General features: G+C 37.4%; 1 protein-coding gene across 2 annotated transcripts in view; it reads right to left on the bottom strand.

The window, feature by feature from the left end:
* LOC149072704 (solute carrier family 52, riboflavin transporter, member 3-A-like) overlaps window positions 1-20,292 on the bottom strand; it is a 38,205-nt gene that overhangs the window by 10,401 nt on the left and 7,512 nt on the right. The window contains exon 1 of one of the 2 annotated variants that reach the window (XM_089246199.1): window positions 18,316-18,456. The exons of the other annotated variant lie outside the window; for it this stretch is intronic. Coding sequence (XP_089102325.1) covers window positions 18,316-18,331 — 16 coding nt within the window. The 5' untranslated portion in view covers window positions 18,332-18,456. Of the gene's footprint in view, window positions 1-18,315; window positions 18,457-20,292 lie in introns of those variants that run through there. 2 annotated transcript variants of the gene reach the window in all.

Genomic DNA, 20,292 nt, shown 5'->3' with positions numbered 1-20,292 from the left:
GATCGGCTCGCATTCGCGTCTTCAAGTTGGAAACCACAGAAAACCAACTTCAGCCGACCACCACTGTGCCGCCGGTGGGGTTCGAACCCGGATCCTCGCGATGCGAGTCCGTCATTATGACCACTCGACCACCACAGCGGCTAGTTTCTAATACAGTCGAATCCAGATGTAACGAACTGCAAGAGACCGGAGAAATCGCTTCGTTATAAAGGAATTCCAGGTTTTTGTATTTTTTTCATGCAAACTTATCAGGGGGAATAGAAAAGTTTGTTAAAACGATATTTTCGCTAAAACGGGATTTGACAGTATTTCCGTCAATATACGTACAGTCGACGCTTGCTATAACGACCCCCTTCTCCCCGTTGAAAACGGACGTTATATTGGGAGGGACGTCATATCGAAAGGAAAGCATATAGGGTAGTCATTGCATGAAAACGTTTGGGTCTTATCCTACCGGTCGTTGTAATGGAACGGTCGCTATAACGAGCGTCGACTGTATTTCCCGTTGATTATTATTGTATTGCATTTCAATTCACATTACGATTAAAGTAGTTATTTTTACACGAAAATATAGTGTATTCCCATTTATTTAAAATATAAGCACATAGTAAAAATGATGATCGCGTAATAAAAAAATTGTGGAACAAAATTTTCCTTCTTTAAAAACACAATTTAAATTGTCAAAATTCTCAATTTCCTTTTTTCCTATAGTTTTCATGAAACAAACTTAAACAAAAGAAATTATATAGCATTAAATTATGCGAAAGAAAGAAGCTTCGACTTTAACATTAATGTTGTTTGTTATAAAAAAATTTTCTGCAATGTTTTTTACTTTGGAAAAGTAGATAAAGCAATACGTATAGAGAATAAAAAAAAATGGCCGAAACATGATCTTCTAGCTCAGAGGTCTTCAACCTTTTTCAGTCGCGAGCACTGCCCGTAGCCATCATCAAAAGAAGAGCACCCTTACTGCAAGTTTTACATACGAACGCAAGAAATTATGATGGTTCCAATCCTTGATGGTTCCAGTTCCTTCAGGGTGTTGAATTGGAACGTTGATCAAGTGCTCGCGAGCACGAAATCGTATACGAGCATCGAGCACCCTGGGTACTTCAGGTAGCACCGAGGTGCTCGTGAGCAACGGGTTGAAGATGCCTACTCTAGCGAAACGATCGTATATTTTTTTCTCTCTCTGCAAGGATGACGTCACTCATCTGGTTGTATGGTAAACTGGCTGTTGCGAAGATGAATTTTTGAAAAGAGTGAAAATTCAACTGCCTTTGCGGGGAATCGAACCCAGGTCCTTTCACTTTCCGGGTGAAAATTCATCTTCGCAACAACCAGTTGTAAAAAAAACCTTCGTATGGTAGCGGAGAGTGACGTCATCCTTGCATAAGTCGCCATCTGGTGGCAGCGCCTTCAGTTGCGAGCTGGGCCTGAGTCAGGTCCGGCCGTCCATGTACGGTCCCGTTCAGTGCACACGAGCTCCAAGGGAAGATTGCGGAATTCGTTGCTTTTGTAGTCCACTGGTCTAGGGCAGTGATTCTCAAACTTTGGAAGCCCGCGGCCCGATTTCGTCTACTTTCGTAAGTAGAAGGCCCGGCCAAACATACGACTAACGGGAAATGAATGGGAAAAACAAAACAGCCAATTACTCGCGGCCCGGTATAAATGATGCCAGGACCCGGTGGTTGAGAAACACTGTCCGCTGGGGTGGTCGAGTGGCCATAGTGACGGACTCGCGTCGCGAGCACCCGTGTTCGAACCCCACCGTCGCCATAGTGGTGGTCGGCGGAAGTTGGTTTACTGTGGTTCCCAACTTCGAGGCGCGAATGCGAGAAGCCGACCTCCCCGTTCAAAAGTCTCGCCACAGAGAGCAACAGGCCTACTATGATACAATTATTCAATCGTTGCACTTCACTCATAGAAAAATTGATGGCAGGTGGAAGGACCCGCAACAATCATTACACGGAAACAAACTTCACGTCAGGTTCGCTACACCGAATGCGAGCCGATCTCCCCATTAAAAAACGTCTCGCCACAGAGAGCAACATACCTACAAACAGCATAAATGTAATTCAATCATAACACATCCCTCACTTCCCTACTGAAATATAGATGGCAGCACTGAAAAAAAAATCAAACACAACACTACATATGCACTCAGACTGTTGCTTGCATTGTTTTTTCGGAAATTATTTGTGGGGGGGGGGGGGCTCAGAACTTTTACAAGATTTATTGGGGAGGGGGCTTAAATCACCTCAGCCCCTAGGTTCCGGTGCCCATGGTTCTGAGTGTATGTGTGGCTCTAACGTATTTACGTTGTCGAGTTGAGCTTGTTTCGTGTTGCCATCTGTCTTCCATTTGATGAAGTAAACATGGAAGTGCTCGAATTTTTCATGTTATATCAGTACCGTGTTGTAGGTCTGCGTGCTGTCTGCGGAGAGACTTTTTTCAAATGGGAGACCGGCTCGCATTCATGCCTCCAAGGTGGAATACCGCAGAAAATCAACTTCAGCCGACCACCACTGTGTGCTCAACGGAGTTCGAACCTGGATCCTAAGATAAAAACTTGTACTTACTACGAAAAAATATGTACACAAATACACAAAATACAAAAAAAAACGGGAAACAATCCAAAAAATTAAGGTAGTAATAAAATTAGGGCTGGTCCGATTTAACGGGTCGGTTAATCGATCAATTGTCAATTGCAGTTAAAAATTTTAGTTGAGTTAATCGACTCGATTAATCCGATTAAAATTTTTAATAAAAATTCATAATTTATTTTTATTTGTTTGACGAAACCGATTAGATGTCTTAAGTTATGTTTTTAGATGTGAGTGAGACCATATTTAAAAATATTGGAATTAATATTTTGATCAAATTTTTCGACATTGGGGAAATTCAAGTAAATTCAATGGAAATTGGTGATTATTTCAGTTTTGAAAGGGTTTTTTCAGTTATTTTCAGTTTTAAAAGACAAGATCGAAATTTGTTGTCTCCATTGTGAAAAGCATTTTTCGTATTCGGGAAATATCAGCCCCGCCCCCCAGGGCCGTAACTAACGATAATCGATTCTCAGCTCTAAATAAAATGAATGGCTCTATCACAGTGATCAAGAATTTTAAAAGAGAAAATGCCTGTGAAATATATGATGATGCAAGAAAGACCGAAAACGTCACGTAATTTCTTATTTTCAACTATGCGGAGAACTTAGTTTTCACTGAAATCCCGGATGTAGATAATTTGAATAATTTGATTAAAAATTCAACTGTCAACTTACATAATTAATGTTATTTTTACTACTTTTTAATTTTCAAATTCCATGAAGTACATTCAAATTTAAATAGCAGTCTTTTGTCACTGTTCAGTGATGATTTTAGTGTGACCACGTGTAATTTCTTTACAGTTTCAGCAAACAAATGATAGTGATTTAGCCATATTTCAGTGATATCGCTTTTCGATTTCGTGGTTGTCCCGTTTTTTTTTTTGTCTCTACGAAATACGATCACGCTATGACAAAATTAATTTCAATACGAAAAACAATAATGAAAAACAAATGCGTTGAGATATTATAGATGAGAAAGCATGTGAATTGAAGAGTTTGGGGCTAACATACAGGCCTGTTAGATATTGCTACTACTACTACTAAACCACACATGTACCTCGTTCATATTCCTCTGCGGAACCTCTAACGAATTGGTACATGCGGGAATGTGTGTGTACGTGTAGTGAAACCTGACGTAAAGTTTGTTTCTGTGTAATGCTTGTTATGTGTAGTGCTGCCATCTGCCACCAGTTTTTCTAAATACGAGTGAAGTGTAATGATTGAATAATTAATCGTTGTAGGCCTGTTGCTCTCTGTGGCGAGACTTTTTAATGGGGAGATCGGCTCGCATTTGCGCCTCGAAGTTGGGAACCACAGGAAACCAACTTCAGCCGACCACCACGATGGCGACGGTGGTGTTCGATGTTAGATATTGCTGAAAAAATATGCAATTAAGAGGGTTGGTGCACTCAAATTTTCCAAAAAAAAAAATCTATTGTTAAAAAATCTATAGATACAAAATACAGGTAAATTTTAGTGATGTTTGAGAAAATCGCATGTTGTTGAACTTAAAATTCGAGATAAAAATGTAACCAACCATTAAAATCCTAAATGATCTGGTTAAAATGTATAAAAATTTCCATAGTATTTGAGAAAAAAATGAGTGCCTAAAGTGAATAGAAAATTTTTAAATCTTCCTTAAAAGATTTTTACCATAGGAAAGCGTAGGAAGCCAAGATCGTGCACCAACTCCCACTTAAATAAACATGCCTCGACACCCACTCGTTCCACAAACTCATAAAAAAATTCTAATATTTAGTTTCTAATTTTACTTTCAATATATTATCCGTTGATTAATAATCTCTCTGTATAGTTTTTGCATTGCATTCCAATTTACACAGTGTACGATTAAAATAGTTATTATTATACAAGAATACGGTATTCCCATTTCTTTAAAATATGAATACACGGTAAAAATGATGTCCGTAAAAAAATTTTTCTAGCACAAAATTTCCCTTCTTTAAAACAGAAAAGTCTCAAATTTTTTTATATTTTTTTTTTTTTGGATTTTACGAAACAAACCTAAACTAAAATCGTAAAAATCTAGGGGTGGGGGGAAAGAAGCTACGACTTCAATATTAAAGTTGTTTTTTACATGAATACTTTTCCTGAGATATTTTCCTACTTAGAAAAGTAGATAAAACATTATGTTGAGCATGAAAGCGAAGACGAAAGAGGAGAGAAAAACTCTTGATGTGGCCGAAACATGATCGTAAATGATCATATTATACTTCTCTTCCCAAGTTGGCTCTTTCAGATCACTTGATCACTACAATAAAACAAGTTGGTGTACGAGAAAAATAAATAAAGGAGAAGAAAAAGTCATGAATTTTTCATATATTTCATTTAGAAAAATATAGGCCATATTTCATTTAGAAAAATACGGGAAACTGTAATCTAAAATACGGCAAAATAAGGGGCTAATTATCACCGAAAAGTCAGCAAAATCACCAATTGTTGCTGAAATGGCTGAAAATTATGAATAAGCAGACTTGGGAACTCGAACCGAATTGGAATGTAATTGACGGGGAAAACGTTAAACATGACAAATATGTAAGACGAGTATTTACATAATTTATAGTCATAATTATCATATTTTAATTTATATAAGTCATGAAAGTTATTTTCACCCACCATTTTAAGTAAAGGTTACAAATTCAAATAAGTTTCGTTGGAAAAAAAAACGGGACAATAAATGTGAAGTCGGAACGGTCAAAAATACAGGAATAACCCATCAAATACGGGACACATGGTCACCCTACTCATGCTGTAAGTTGCAGATTCGTCAAACTGTCTCGGATATTTCACTGGTCCTTGGGTTCAGAAAGGTTGAGAAACGATGGATTTTATATACGATTTATTTCGTAATAATTTCGTTCAACACGACAAACAACAATGAAAAATACTTACTCTGGGAAATTACGAAAGAAAACACGTGAATTGAAGAATTTAGCTCCGGATGCACAGGCACATACTGCTAAAAAAATATGTAATCAAACACATATACAAATGTCTCGCCAAAGGGCCGTCTTAAGAGCATCACGGGCCCCCGGGCCAAGTGATTCTTCTGAGGCCCCCGGGCCGTGTCCGGGTGGGCCCATGCGTTAAGACGGCACTGCCCAACACCTCCTAGAGATACAAGGCCTCTGCACTGTTTGCCGTAAACGTCATTCAGACTACCTAGCAAGTTTGCCACATTTTGAAACACATCATTCTATTTCGTTTCTTCTTATTTTGGCGTAGAATCTTCCTGATTGGCTCACAAATACCGCGTAGTGATTGGATGTGGGGCATAAAAATCGCCAATTCTGAGCCCGAGATCATTTCTTTTCCTCACAACGATGATACTGGCACGAGCAGGGAATGTTTTTTCCCTGAATATTCTGAGGGAAAATGGACAACTTACTGACGTCACAAGCAGACTGCGGAGGCCTTCTATCTCTAGGAGGTGCTATACTGTCTCGTCAACCAAGAAAGAAATGATGTCACTCTCGACTCTACGTACGAAGTACGAAAGCTTGGATAACCAAGCGGACGTGAAGTTCGGAAAAAAAAATTCACATTCCTCTGCGAATTTTCTTTCCGAACTTCATCTCCGCTTGGTTATCTCGTATGATCCGCACGCTTTTCGTACTTCGAATGTACAGCGGAGAGTGACATCGTTTCTCTCTATATGTTGCCATCTGGGAGGGATAACGTCATAAGAGTTATTAGCTGAGCTATATGGCTGTCCATGCGCAGTCGCGTTCAGCATATAAGGAAAAGAAACACCTGTCTTCGCTGTAGCTCAATGATTGAGCACTCGCTGGATGACAGTGAGAGGTTGGTGGTTCGATTCCCCACAGAGGAATGCGAGTTTTCTTTCCGAACTTAATCTCCATCTCCGCTTGGTTATCCAGACTTTCGTACTTCGTCTAATACAGACAGACATATGACCACCCAGAGAGACCATCTTAGGATGGTTTGCGCTGTTTCCCAAAGGGATAGACGGTTTCGGAGAACTTCGTCTAATACAGTGGTTCTTAACCTTTTATCCTTCCCGCACCCTCAGTGCAATGCGACTTACATTCCCGCACCCCGTAGATTGGGTAATGCGTTTTTTACCTGTTAGAAATTTCTATTTTTTTTCTGTAATTAATTGCATTAAGTATCCAAATTAGTTTATATGGATCAATTTACTTATTATTTGATGTTCTTTTCGGCTATGGCTAATATTTTATTAAAAAAATCAATTCAATTCTCTGATCACAGAAAATAATAATCTTTCCGATACACAAAAGCTGTATTATTTACAGCTGTTTATTACTGTTTTTACCTGTTAGAAAATTCAATTTTCTGTAATTAATTACATTAAGTATCCAAATTAGTTTATATGGAGATTAATTTACTTATTATTTAGTGTCCTTTTCAGCTATGGCTAATATTTTATTTTGGCTTTATTTATTCATTTATTTTGAAAATTAATTCAAAAACCAAACATAAAAAAAGTTACTATTTTTTTCAACATTTTGAGATATTTTGGAGAAAAATATTCATTGAATATTTCTTCACTTATTGATTCCAGCAGCGACAATAAAAAATTAATGTTTCCTTGACTGAATTTTTTGACGTTTTTACAGCGTCATGTCACCACAGTATCAACTCTAAGCACAACATGCTTATAACACGAGGTACCAATGTAAGCAGACCACGACCTGAAACAAGTACGGTCGCAAATCGAAAAAGAAATTTTACAATGCAAATTTCGCGTGACATATTTCTGCAAACGAAAGAGCCAAGTATTTTTTAGGGGGAAATTTTTTTTTAAGAATTGAAAAATTTAAATTTTTATCATCATTTCAATTTTCCTGAATAATCAGTCAACATGTTGTAATTTTTTTCAAATTTCGCACCGTCAAAAATGATATCCCTCACCCCCGATTAAGAACCATGTCGGCTGGTATTTTTAAACTATAGTCACAATTTTTAGATAGGATGGGATAGGAGATCGATACGGATTGGTTATAATGTTAAATTCAGGTTTTTAACCAATCTACGTATGTTAATCTCTTATCCAAAAATTGTGACTAAAGTTTAAACCATGTCGGTGAATACGGTTCTAAAACGTATAGAACGAGCAATAAGGATCTGCATTTAGAGTAGTCCGCTAATGTAGTCACAAATCCAGCAACGGAAGAGTGCAGCAGGTTAGCATACACCGTTTGCGTACACCGTTTAAAACGGTGAACTGGTTGTGGATTAGGAGCGCGAGTTCTTATAACCGTCTCTCATTTGCATATTTCCACCGAAGTCACTCGTTCTAGCGCCACTTATCGGCAGTTTTTTTAGTTATTTTTTTTCCTAACTAAAAAAAATTCCCGTGACCTAGCGATGCTAACCCTGCAAACCGTTTTTTATTTCGGTTATTTTTCCAGTTTTTAAAGTTTTTATGGACTTTTTGCCCACCCTGTACTATACTTTTAGTATTTTAACCCTGCGGGGTGTGCAATCGGAGTTGTTTGCCTTATTTATGGAGGCGAGACATCTAGTTTGCCGCTTAAAGGGTCAAACAAAAAGAACAGAGTCTAAAGGGGGGGGGGTCATCATCACAGCCTTTTCATTTATTTTTTTCGGGTGTTTCCGTATACTTTTCACGCCCTCTCGTTTTTGATTGTAATTTATAATCATTGCACTGAAAAATATATCATTTTCCAGGTTTCGCATGGAAAACCATATATTTATTTCTATCAATGACATTACATTACAGTAAAAAAAACCTGTCTATAAATTTATAGTTGTTCCACCGGAATATGTCTTAACCCAAAAAATTTACCTTCCATTGAAATTTATAGTTAAAAACGTTCTCTTCATTGAGTAATTTTGACACGCAATGAAGTACACGTACTGCATTAAAGAAAATAACCATTTTCTTAACTCCGAAATGGGGATTTCTTCCTACTGGAAGGACCTTACCGTCCCTTGGAGCTACATAGTGCATGTAATATGTGTGTGTATCATGTGTCGTTGTCGTGTAATTTATGTTTGTATTTGTATATTGTATTTGTATCTTGTAATTTGTTGTTTGTTTTAATTTAAAAAAAATATGATCTAGAATCTTACCAGAAATTCCCTTGCCGCAATTCAGCGGCAAATATAAAAGAGTGGACTTTATAGGGATAGACGGTTTCGGAGAACTTCGTCTATAATATAGTGTGTGGTTCTTAACCTTTTATCCTTCCCGCACCTTCAATGCAATGCAACTTACATTCCCGCACCCCGTTGATTGGGTAATGCGTTTTTTACCTGTTAGAAATTTCAATTTTTTTTCTGTAATTAATTGCATTAAGTATCCAAATTAGTTTATATGGATCAATTTACTTATTATTTGATGTTCTTTTCGGCTATGGCTAATATTTTATTAAAAAAATCAATTCAATTCTCTGATCACAGAAAATAATAATCTTTCCGATACACAAAAGCTGTATTATTTACAAGCTGCCTTAAAAGGTGAAGCTAGACAAGTTCAAAGCATTGAAGACACCTTCGATTCGTTATTCTCTGCACTAGAGAAACGGTTCGAAAATAAACGTTTAATTGTTAATACGTAAATTAATGTGGTGAATCTCAATCCCTAAAATCACCCAAGAATCGGCAAAAGATTTGAAAACCTTGCGGGATGAACATTCTAAACCACCTGAGAACGTTAAACATTGCAAATCATTGAAACAGATGATCTAAGTGAAATCATATTATCCAATTCAATTCTCAGAAAGGTCGACAGAGAAACAAGAAAACAATTCGAAATGACTCTAAAATCTACAGAAATTCCTAGTTGGAATAGCTTAATTTCGTTTTTGGAAAGTACATGTGTCAATTTCTGAAAGGTAATTCACAAGAGGACCATGCCCGTTCGTGAGCTTCAAAATTCACCTATAAATGAATCGAGAACCTTTGCTGTAAAATCCTCAAACTACGGGAAATCATGTCCTGTATGCAAAATGAAACATTCTATCCATAATTGTTCAGAGTTCCATAAGAGCTTAGGCGTTAATGAGAGGCAAAATTTATTGAAAAAGAAACACCTTTGTTTTATACAAGGATGACGTCCCTCTCCGCTACCATACGAAGGTTTTTAACAACTGGCTGTTGCGAAGATATATCTTGAAAAGAGAGGAAATCCAACTGCCCCCTGCGGGCGATCGAACCCACGTCTTTTCACTTTCCGGGTGAACGCCCTAGACCACTAGACTACAGAGGCACCGAATCTCTCAATCTTTCCTTGGAGCTCGTGTACACTGAAAGGGACCGTACATGGACGGCCGGACCAGACTTAGGCCAAAGCTGCATTAAGAGTCTTGCTGCATCTTTCAAGCGGCTTTGACTTAGCCAAGCTCACAACTGCTGACGCTGCCACCAGATGGCGACTTATTAAATATATCTTCGCAACAGCCAGTTGTTACCTTCGTATGGTAGCGGAGAGGGACGTCATCCTTGTATAAGTCGCCATCTGGTGGCAGCGTCAGCAGTTGTGAGCTTGGCCTGAGTCTGGTCCGGCCGTCCATGTACGGTCCCTTCCAGTGTACACGAGCTCCAAGGAAAGATTGAGAGATTCGGTGTCTCTGTAGTCTAGGGCCTTTCACCCGGAAAGTGAAAGGACATGGGTTCGATTCCCCGCAGGGGCAGTTGAAATATTTCTCTCTTTCCAAAATATATCTTTGCATCAGCCAGTTGTTAAAAACCTTTGTTTTAATTGTCTAAATCGGTGTTTCTTAACCTTTTTCGGCCCATGGACACCTTTGCAGGGCCGTCTTGAGAGCATAGTGATTTTATGACTGATTATGTGACCCCGGGCCAAGTGATTTTTCTGAGGCTCTACGTAGCAAATTTTTGAAAATTTAAAGTGGTTCTCATTTTTGCGAGCCCTTCCCCCTTCACTTGAGGTAGGGTGGGCCCATGGGTTAAGACAACACTGCTCGTTTGGACCACATTTTTTTCTCGTGCCCCCCGTCTTATCCAGGGCTTCACCCTCATCCAGGAGAGGAAATCCTTACTATAAAATGACCTAAATGAACTTGGTTAAACCTAAATTTATAATGAACAAACATTTTATAATTAAGATCAATCTCTGTAACGCTGGGCCAGGCACGGATTCAGAAGGGCGGGTGAGATCATTGTACTAAATAGCCAAATGGTATGGAAATAATAGGTCTGTGTTCAAAGTTACGGGGGGGAGGGTGCCAAAATGGATACATGTCCCGAACGGCAGAGTAAGTTTCAGTCTTTGGTTGAGGCCCCAAACATGAGGCCCCGGGCCATGGGTTAAGATTCCATGAACAGCTCATCAGCTGGATTCTGAAAGTAGGAGCATTTATGTATGCAGATTATGCACATTTTTCACTTGAAAACTTTATTTCTTCACAGCTCTCTGCGGCCCCCTTCATCATTTGCCACGGTTCCCCTTCATCAGATTTTCACCCGTGCCCCCCCCCCTTAATGTATCCAAGTCAGGGTTGAGAACCACTGGTCTAAATAACTCCCATATAGTATTTGTCTAAGGGCTGCAACACCTGTGCTTACAAACACCACAGGTACTAGATCTCATCGCGTAGGCCCCCTATGGATATGGGGACCCCCATGGGTTAAGATGGCCCTTGATCTACAGGCAGCTCTGCTAAATTCTGAACGTAGTCTCATATTTTTCCCCCTTTCATATTTCACTGGTAAGCTTTATTTCTTCCATAGCATAGAACAAATAATTTATTCTTTGTCCGTGATTCCTTCATAGCTTTCTGCGACCCCCCCCCCCCTTTCAGCACTTTTCGTGGTTCCCCTTTCTTCTTATTTTCACCCGTGGCTCCATAGAATATCCCAGGAACGCAAGGGGGCCATGGCAACAGGTTGAGAACCACTGGGTTAGAAGATAAAATAAAATAAAAAAATTAAGATTCCCACACAAGCATCAAACATACTGCCACTTGCTGATAGACAACAAGCTGAGATGGGGGAAGCCATTCACACGTGGACCCTCATAAATAGCACCCCTGCACAACTGGCAAAATACTATACTTCAGGGATTCACAAGGTTGTTTACAACAATGTAGAGCGCTGTTGGATAAGTGCATCGCTGCCAAGCTTTGTTACTACAGTACTGAATGAGCAGATAGACTTTGGACTGAAAAGAAATAAAACTCTTTCTTCGCTGTGTCTGGGTTGAGGGGCTTCCCAGTAAACATGAACCAGAAACTGCACGTGATAATTCCATCGTCACATGACAAGTTTAGGAGCTCGTTGTAGTTGCTGATCGTTCCGAAAGTGTTGGGTTTCAGTCCTTCGAAATATATACATCAGCAAATCTGAAGAGTTTCCCCTTTTCCAGAGACTTTACGGCTATCAGATCCCGGCTTTGATATTCCGAATAGAATCGACATTTTATTGGGTACGAGGATGACGTCACTCTCCGCTACCATACGACCATACCAAACCTTCGTATGGTAGCGGCGAGTGACGTCATCCTTGTGTAAGTCGCCATCTGGTGGCAACGTCAGCAGTTGTGAGCTTGGCCTGAGTCTGTGCCTCTGTAGTCTAGTGCGTTCACCCGGAAAGTGAAAGGACGTGGGTTCGATTCCCCGCAGGGGCAGTTGAATTTTCTCTCTTTCCAAAATATATCTTCGCAACAGCCAGTTGTTAAAACCTTCGTATTTTATTGGGTGCCGAAATATTCTTTGAAATTTTATGTGAACACTGGATTACACCACATCTAAATTATCGCTGCAAGAAACTGTTTTTGGTTGGATAGTTTGCGGTGCTGAGCAAAACCAAACGTAATGTAATGTAATGTAAACCAAATGTAATGTTCCATATTGTCACTTATCGAATGAATTAGAATATTTAGATTAAGGGTGGACGCATGCGGCCCTTGAGATGATTTTTTGCGGCCTCCAGGCAACGAAAAAAATATTGTGTATCAAAGTAAATTTGTGAGCATCATTTGAGCTACTGATTCCAACCGCAAACTTCCTGATTAACGAACATTCTTTACTTCTGGTGACGAAAATAATTGCATACATTGTTTCTCCCATATGCTGCCTTTACACACAGAATTTCTTATAGTTTTTGTTATTTTGGCACACATTTTTTTCTATTGTTTTTCTCTCTCTCGTTGGGCAAGTCGCCTATTGTATCGGAATGCATATTTGGTGTTCTACTCAGGACGACCAGGGGTGACGAAGGTGCAAAGGGTGTGGCAGGGCCGTCCTAAGAGCATCATGGGCCCTCGGGCCAAGTGATGTTTATGAGGCCCTTACCTGGAAAATTCTCGAAAATTTCAACCACTTCGCATTTTTGTGAGGCCTCTCTATTCTTGAGGCCCCGGGCCGTGCCTGGGGGGGCCCCGTGCGTTAAGACGGCACTGGGGTGCGGTGCATACAATCGGCAGTCTGAGCTTTTGTTGATTGGAAACTTGAATTTGATTAGCAACATAAATTTTGAAATTTTGGCACAATAAAAAGTCGTGATACCACGTGCTGTCACCCTTTTGGAACCATACCTTGACAATGAAAATCTCGAGCAAACTTAGGGGAACAGGCAGGGTCTGGGGCCGTAATACCAGAAGCAAAAATGGACTCAATCTATCTACGCTCGTGTCTCTCAGTTGCTTTTTCGGTCACTCACATACTTGCATACTGTTTGGTCACTCCCATGCTCACAGACTCTCTAGGTCACAATTTTTGTCGCTCATTCACCTAGCCCGCTCCCCACTCTCTAAGCAGAGGCGGATTTGTAGTTTAACAACCTGTGGGTGCTGTACAAATTTTGCCACCCTTCTCCCATTCTAATTTTTTTGACCCACTCATTCCTCAAATTTGCCGCCCCACTGAACTTGCCGTCCTTGGCTATAGGCCTCTAAAACTCCCTGTAAATATCCAGTAATTTTTGAAAGAAATAGCTTTTGGATTTAATTTTTTTATAATTTTTCGTCAAAATTTTGTCCTAATTTTTGACAGAATTTTTTTGTCCTGAAACAACTTTTTTCAACAATAAAAGAATATATTTTCTTCTTCTATTACATGATACATGAGATTTCCCGCAATCATAATGATAAATTATTTTAAGTTGGTAAAGTTAATTAGTTTTATATTGATTAAAAAGTTAAATTAATTAAAAAGAAAAGCATAATAAAATAGTGTCTAATTTTTTAAACTGCTCAGATATGTCAAGTAACCAGTTGCCACATACAAAAATTGTGTGCAATTTGCTTAAGAATCGGAAGAGCAGTTAAAAATACAGTACGTTAAGAACACATATCTGAACTATTGTAGTAACTACAATGTAGTTGGCGGAAAAATTGTTGGCGGTCACCAAGAGGAACATGGATAAACTTGTTAAACACAGACACAAATCGATTAAAATTTTACTAAATTTTTATTCAAAAGGGCAGAAATATTTGTAACCACTTGGTTGTTGAACTAAATTTCAATATTTATTTTAAAAAATTAGCAAGATTGTGCAGCTTATTTAGCGGGAAAGCGCAAGTTTTAATATATGCACCTTTGGGTGGGGAAAACTTTAATAACTAATATCTACCAGAAAATACAAAAATTAGGGCTGGGAATCGATTAAAATTTTTACCTGGTTAATCAAAAAAATTTAATCCATTAATCGAATATTTCTCAAAGCTATTCATTCATAGTAAACGTAGTGTTGGTAAGTATATAATAACTTGTATTAATTGATTTATTCCATTCATTTCACGCATCTATTTACTGAATGGATGTAAACAAATATATATAAATAGATTAAGAAATAAAGGCCGCCAGCTTGAAGCTTTTAAATATCGTCCAACTTTGCCCAGAAACATGAATGTGCAAATTTCTAGAACTTGGAGAACTACTTTTGGACGGTTACTCTACCCATAGAGTTTTATGTAGAATGTGTTTCAATAGGGGATAAACATTTGCGTTTAAAACCTAGCAAAATAAGTGATCCAACCAGCTGGTTAACCCAAAAGTGAAAATTTGAACATTAATATCTCTGGCATAAGGGGTACGACCGGACGATATGCTGAACATGTTTGTCATATCCTAGAATTTCTTAACTCTGATCTTGTCGTTTTTTGTTAATAAGTAATTTTCGTTGAATCGACTTGTGTTTCCTCATGTCGAAAAATTTCCTCAAAATATTGATTCAAATGCTTTTAATTACGATCCCTTATCTGAAGTATTATTATAAGGAACATAATTTAAAACATTCATTCGATTTAGTTAAATAAATCAAGTTAAATTATAAACTTTTAATAAAAATTTTAATCGGATTGATCGAGTCGATTAACTCAACTAAAATTTTTAACTGCGATTAACAATTGGCCAATTAATCGGACTAGCTCTAAATGAAAATAATGAATGATTTTTTTAATTTTTGTGGAAAAAACGTTATTCTTCCCATTCCCAGACATGCTGCTCTCCATAACATGCATAGGAACAGCATGAAAACACCATTATTAACAAAAATATAACGCAAGTAAACACACGGCCGGTTATAGACATTTTTCAAGTGTAGCGAATAATATTTTGGTGACAAAAAATTCACTCCTCCCCTTAAGTTGACGCCCAAAAAAAATCAACCTCCCCCGCCCCCCTTCAGTTGGCTCCTTCTGTGGCCGCACAGTTCACTGGATTCAAGATCCGACCCTGAGTAAACAGACATCACTAGAGTGACCATACGTCCCATATTTCTCGGGACAGTCGCGGTATTTCTTGTTTTTCTGGCTTCTCGACTTTTTATCAAAAGTGTCCTGGTTTCCCCCGTTTTTTATAAGCGGCCTAATTGAATTTTTATTCTTTATTGAAGTCAAAGATTGAAATTATTTTTCAGATCATAAATTATATTATGATAATTACAACTATAAATGAGAATACCAATCTCCTACATTTGCCTTGGTTAACGTTTTATTTCGTGGAATTCATTTTAATCCACTGCAATTTGCGGTAATTTCTCGCCATTGTGATTTTTCCGTAATTTCAGCAATATCTGGCAACTTGTTCACTTTTGGCGCTAATTGGTGATGTCCCGTATTCGGAATCCCAATTTGCCGTATATCGCTCGAGAAAATATGGTCAGCGTAGACAGTAAACACCATCGAGCTTATATTACTGGAGGGAGTATGACGTAGGCGGTCTTCGCCTTGGCGGTGCTGAGAACTTTGTCCGCGACATCATTCGTCGGAAGATCACGTGACTTGGTGAAAACACACACAATCCCTCGTTATTTTCTTATGGTATAAATAGGAGTTTAAAACAATAAATATATGAAAGAAATAATTTCAGCATCGATCAGATAATTCCAAAATTAATAAAAGAGATAATTTCAGCATTAATGAAAGATAATTCCAAAATTAATGAAAGATAATTCCAAAATTAATGAAAGATAATTCCAAAATTAATGAAAGATAATTCCAAAATTAATGAAAGATAATTCCAAAATTAATGAAAGATAATTCCAAAATTAATGAAAGATAATTCCAAAACTAATGAAAGCGCTAATTCCATCATTAACGAAGGATAATTCAAGAATTGATGAAACAGATAATTTCAGCATTAATGAAAGAGATAATTTCAGCATTAATGAAAGAGATAATTTCAGCATTAATGAAAGAGATAATTTCAGCATTAATGAAAGAGATAATTTCAGCATTAATGAAAGAGATAATTTCAGCATTAATGAAAGAGATAATTTCAGCATTAATGAAAGAGATAATTTCAGCATTAATGAAAGAGATAATTTCAGCATTAATGAAAGAGATAATTTCAGCATTAATGAAAGAGATAATTTCAGCATTAATGAAAGATAATTGCAAAATTAATGAAAGATAATTCCAGAATTAACGAAAGAGATCATTTCAGCATTGACGAAAGAGATCATTTCAGCATTGACGAAAGAAGAATTCTAGAATTAATGAGAAAGATCATTTCAGCATTGACGAAAGAAGAATTCTAGAATTAATGAAAGATATCATTTCAGTTCCAAAATAAATGAAAGTGATAATTTCATTTCCAAAATAAATGAAAGTGATAATTTCCGCTCCAAAATAAATGAAACTGATAATTACAGTTCCAAAATAAATGCAAGTGACAATTTCCGTTCCAAAATAAATGAAAGTGATAATTCCAGCATTAATGAAAGATAATTCCAAAATTAATGAAGGAGATAATTCCAGAACTAATGAAAGAGTCAATTTCAGAATCAATGAGATACAATTTCAGAATCAATGAGATACAGTTTCAGAATCAATGAAAAAAATAATACCAGCATTAATAAAAGAAATAATTTCAACATTAATGAAAGAAATAATTGAAGCATTAATGAAAGAAATAATAATTAATAAAGGAAATAATTCCCGAATTACTGAAAGAAAATTCCAGAATTAATGAAAGAAATAATTTCCGAATTATTGAAAGAAAATTCCCCCCCCCCCAAGGGAATTACAGGGCCGTCCTAAACAGACACGGGGCTCGGTGCGAAAATAATTACAGCAGGCCAAGGATGTCACGGCAATTATCAGGGTCCCCGATATTTAGGGGCACCCTCAACCCCGATATTATATATTTTAGAAGAGAATCGTCTTCCACATACACAAAAAACTCATTCATTATTACAGAATATACAAGAATGGTGAAAAATATTATATACTTACAAAAAAAAAATACACACGCAATTAAATGTAAACAAATTTAATGAAAATTCAGAGCTGAAGAATATTTTAAATTAATGAAATTGATAATTCTGTGACAAAACTTATGAAAATTGAAATATAAATGAAAAAAAAATAGCTCTAGAATAGTGAAAACTAATGAAAGAAATAGTTGCCGAATTGATGAAATTTCAGAATGGTTATAAAAAAACTAATTCCAGAATTGAAGATTCAGAATTACTACAAGAGAGAGAGAAAAAAATAATTCCAGAGAATTGACGAAAGACTTCGATAATGTGGGGATGGGGGCATGGACCCCCCCCCCCAGGCTTTCATCTTTTGCGGGCCCCCAGTTAGACTTTTCATGGGCCCTTTCTGTAGTTAATTTATAGCATGAAAAAGCAAAAAATGACGAGAACTGTCCCGGGCCCCCCATGTGGGGGTGATGGGTGGGGGGCAGCTCGTTAGAATCGGGGTTGTGAGTGAATTTGTTCCCCCTCTGGAAACCATTTAGTCACCTCTAGCAAACATCTATTTTTGTCATCTCTTTTTGGTTTTGAATCAAAAAAGTGAAACGACGTCGGCCCTTAAAATTCGTGGACCCCCGAGCACATGCCTCGTTCGCCTATACGAGAAATAGCGACGGGGAAGGGGGGGGGGCCGGAAAATAAGTCGTACCAAACGGGAAAACGTTCTAAAAAAGGATCAACTATACAGGTGGTTCGTTAATTACAGTCGAATCCCGTTTTAACGAATACCGTTATAGCGAAAAAATCTCGTTTTAACGAACACTTTTCCAATCCCCCAAATAAGTTTACATAGGAACGAACAATGCCAGGTAACCTGGAATTCCTTTATAACGAAATTTCGTTATAACTAAGTGATTCTTCCTGTCTCTTGGCGTTCGTTATAACGGGATTCGGCTGTATATATCATGCTTGTAATTCGAGAACATCAATAACATGGGAAAAAAACCCGCGGGACATGTATCTGATTATTTTAATGTTAACATGGTATATGAGATAATAAAGAACAAACTCACCGAAATTTTCCATCATTCTCTCCAATGATAAAAAGGTAAATCTTATCACTGTGTTTTCACAGGTTTTATCACCAAAAAAACTAAGCAACCGGACTAAGCACGCGATCACTAATCAACCAACCCAAACTAACTCAATATGATACAAGTTTTGGTTTTAGGTTTGGCAGTTACGGTTAGGCTAACGAGCATACGTGAAATCATCCTAGTACTTGCGTGAAATCATCTAGTTGTGAGATGACCATACGTCCCGCATTTACCGGTATATGCCCATATTTTCACATAAATTAGGTGATTCCAACTCTTTTTTTGTGAAAACATTCCTTTTTTTTTGTTTTTTGTTTTCGCGTATTTTCAAGAAGACAATTTCAATTTTTATTCTTAACTGAAGTCAAGGATCAAAATTATTTTCCAAACTCATAAATTATATCATGATTATTACGACTATAGATAAGAATATTCAACTCACATGTTTTGAATGTTTTATTCCGTAGAATTCGTTTTAATCTACTGCAATTAGCAGAAGTGCTTCTTTTCATGTAGCGCTTACAGGACAACCTGTATATAAAATAACATGTCCTGACTGACTCATTCATAATCGCCGAGCCGAAACCGCTGAAGCTGTAAATATGAAATTTGGTCAATACAGTAAAACCTCCCTAGAAAATAATTAATTAGTTTAATGAGGAGAAGAAAGGTTATAAATTTTCCTATATTTATCAGACTTTCCAATTTTACTTCGGAATTACGCATAATCGCCGGTAAAAGTGATAAATGTAGTGAAATGTAATCAAAATTTCTTTATCGTGACGATTGATGGTTATTCATAACCACCGGTGTATCACTTTTACGCCCAGTGACATATAGGACGCAATTGCCACTGAAGCCAAACGTCGTATAACTGTGAAAGTCTTATGAACAAAGTATTGCTGTATGTCGTACCTCCCGAATAGCGGACACTCCTCGTTAGCGGACAAAAGTTTTGGTCCTATGGGTGTCCGTTATTGAGAGATTCTACTGTAGTTTTATTTCATGACGTGAAGACTCACTAAGAAGGGGATTTTCCAAATCCCACCCCCTAAGTGGGGGGTCATAAGTGTTTTCAAAGGTAACATAGAGAAATCACGCCGAGCCGAAACAGTTGAAATTCATGAAATTTGGTCAGAGAAGTTCAGTTTCATGACTTGACGATCAACTGAGAAGTGTTTTTCGAAATTGGACCCCTAAGGGGGATGATAAGGGGCTAAAATAAAGGGATGGGTGGGGTCATATTAAAAAATCACGCCGAGCCGAAAGCGCTGAAGCTATAAATATGAAACTGGGTCAGCCTATTTTATTGTAATGTAGAAACCCACTGTGAGAAGCGATTTTTTAAAATTCAACCCCCTAATGTTCAAACGTCTCAAACAATATTTGCTCTCTATAAATGATATTGAAAGCTATTTTTAATATGCAATATATATTTTTCCCTATTGAGCTCTCGCAAAAAAGGAAAACACTACCCCATCACTCAAAGCATTTCTGAATCGCACCTTCCGTTGTTGCCATTATTTATTTCATTACTAATACTAATTATTTGCTTCATTTATAATTTATTTTATTTATATTAATAAAACAAATCACTAATTTTAATTTAAATCAATGTAATATTTTGTGTCTGCGTATATGTGTGTGTATGTATGTCATATTCCTTAGATGATTTCTCTGTCTTGCGTTTTTTCATTGTTTTGTTTGTTATTTATTTATTTATTTTAGTATTATTAATATTTACTATTCGTGTTTCTGAAAATTAACTCAATAATAATCGTGTCCACCAGTATGGATCGACAACGATCCCTTGGATGGATTTTCTTCGTTTTGCCAATGTATGTTTTATGATGTGATGGATAAAATTGAATTGAATTGAATAATGGGGAAGGGGGTTCACAGGTTATATGGAGCAATCATCACTGAGCTGAACTGGCTGAAACCATAAATATA

This window comes from Pholcus phalangioides, unplaced genomic scaffold (assembly GCF_987345545.1).
Source record: "Pholcus phalangioides strain wild (caught in Gottingen) unplaced genomic scaffold, Ppha-v1.0 ptg000017l_1, whole genome shotgun sequence".
Classification (NCBI taxonomy): Eukaryota; Metazoa; Arthropoda; class Arachnida; order Araneae; family Pholcidae; genus Pholcus; species Pholcus phalangioides.
This window is presented reverse-complemented; position numbering and strand designations above follow the sequence as displayed.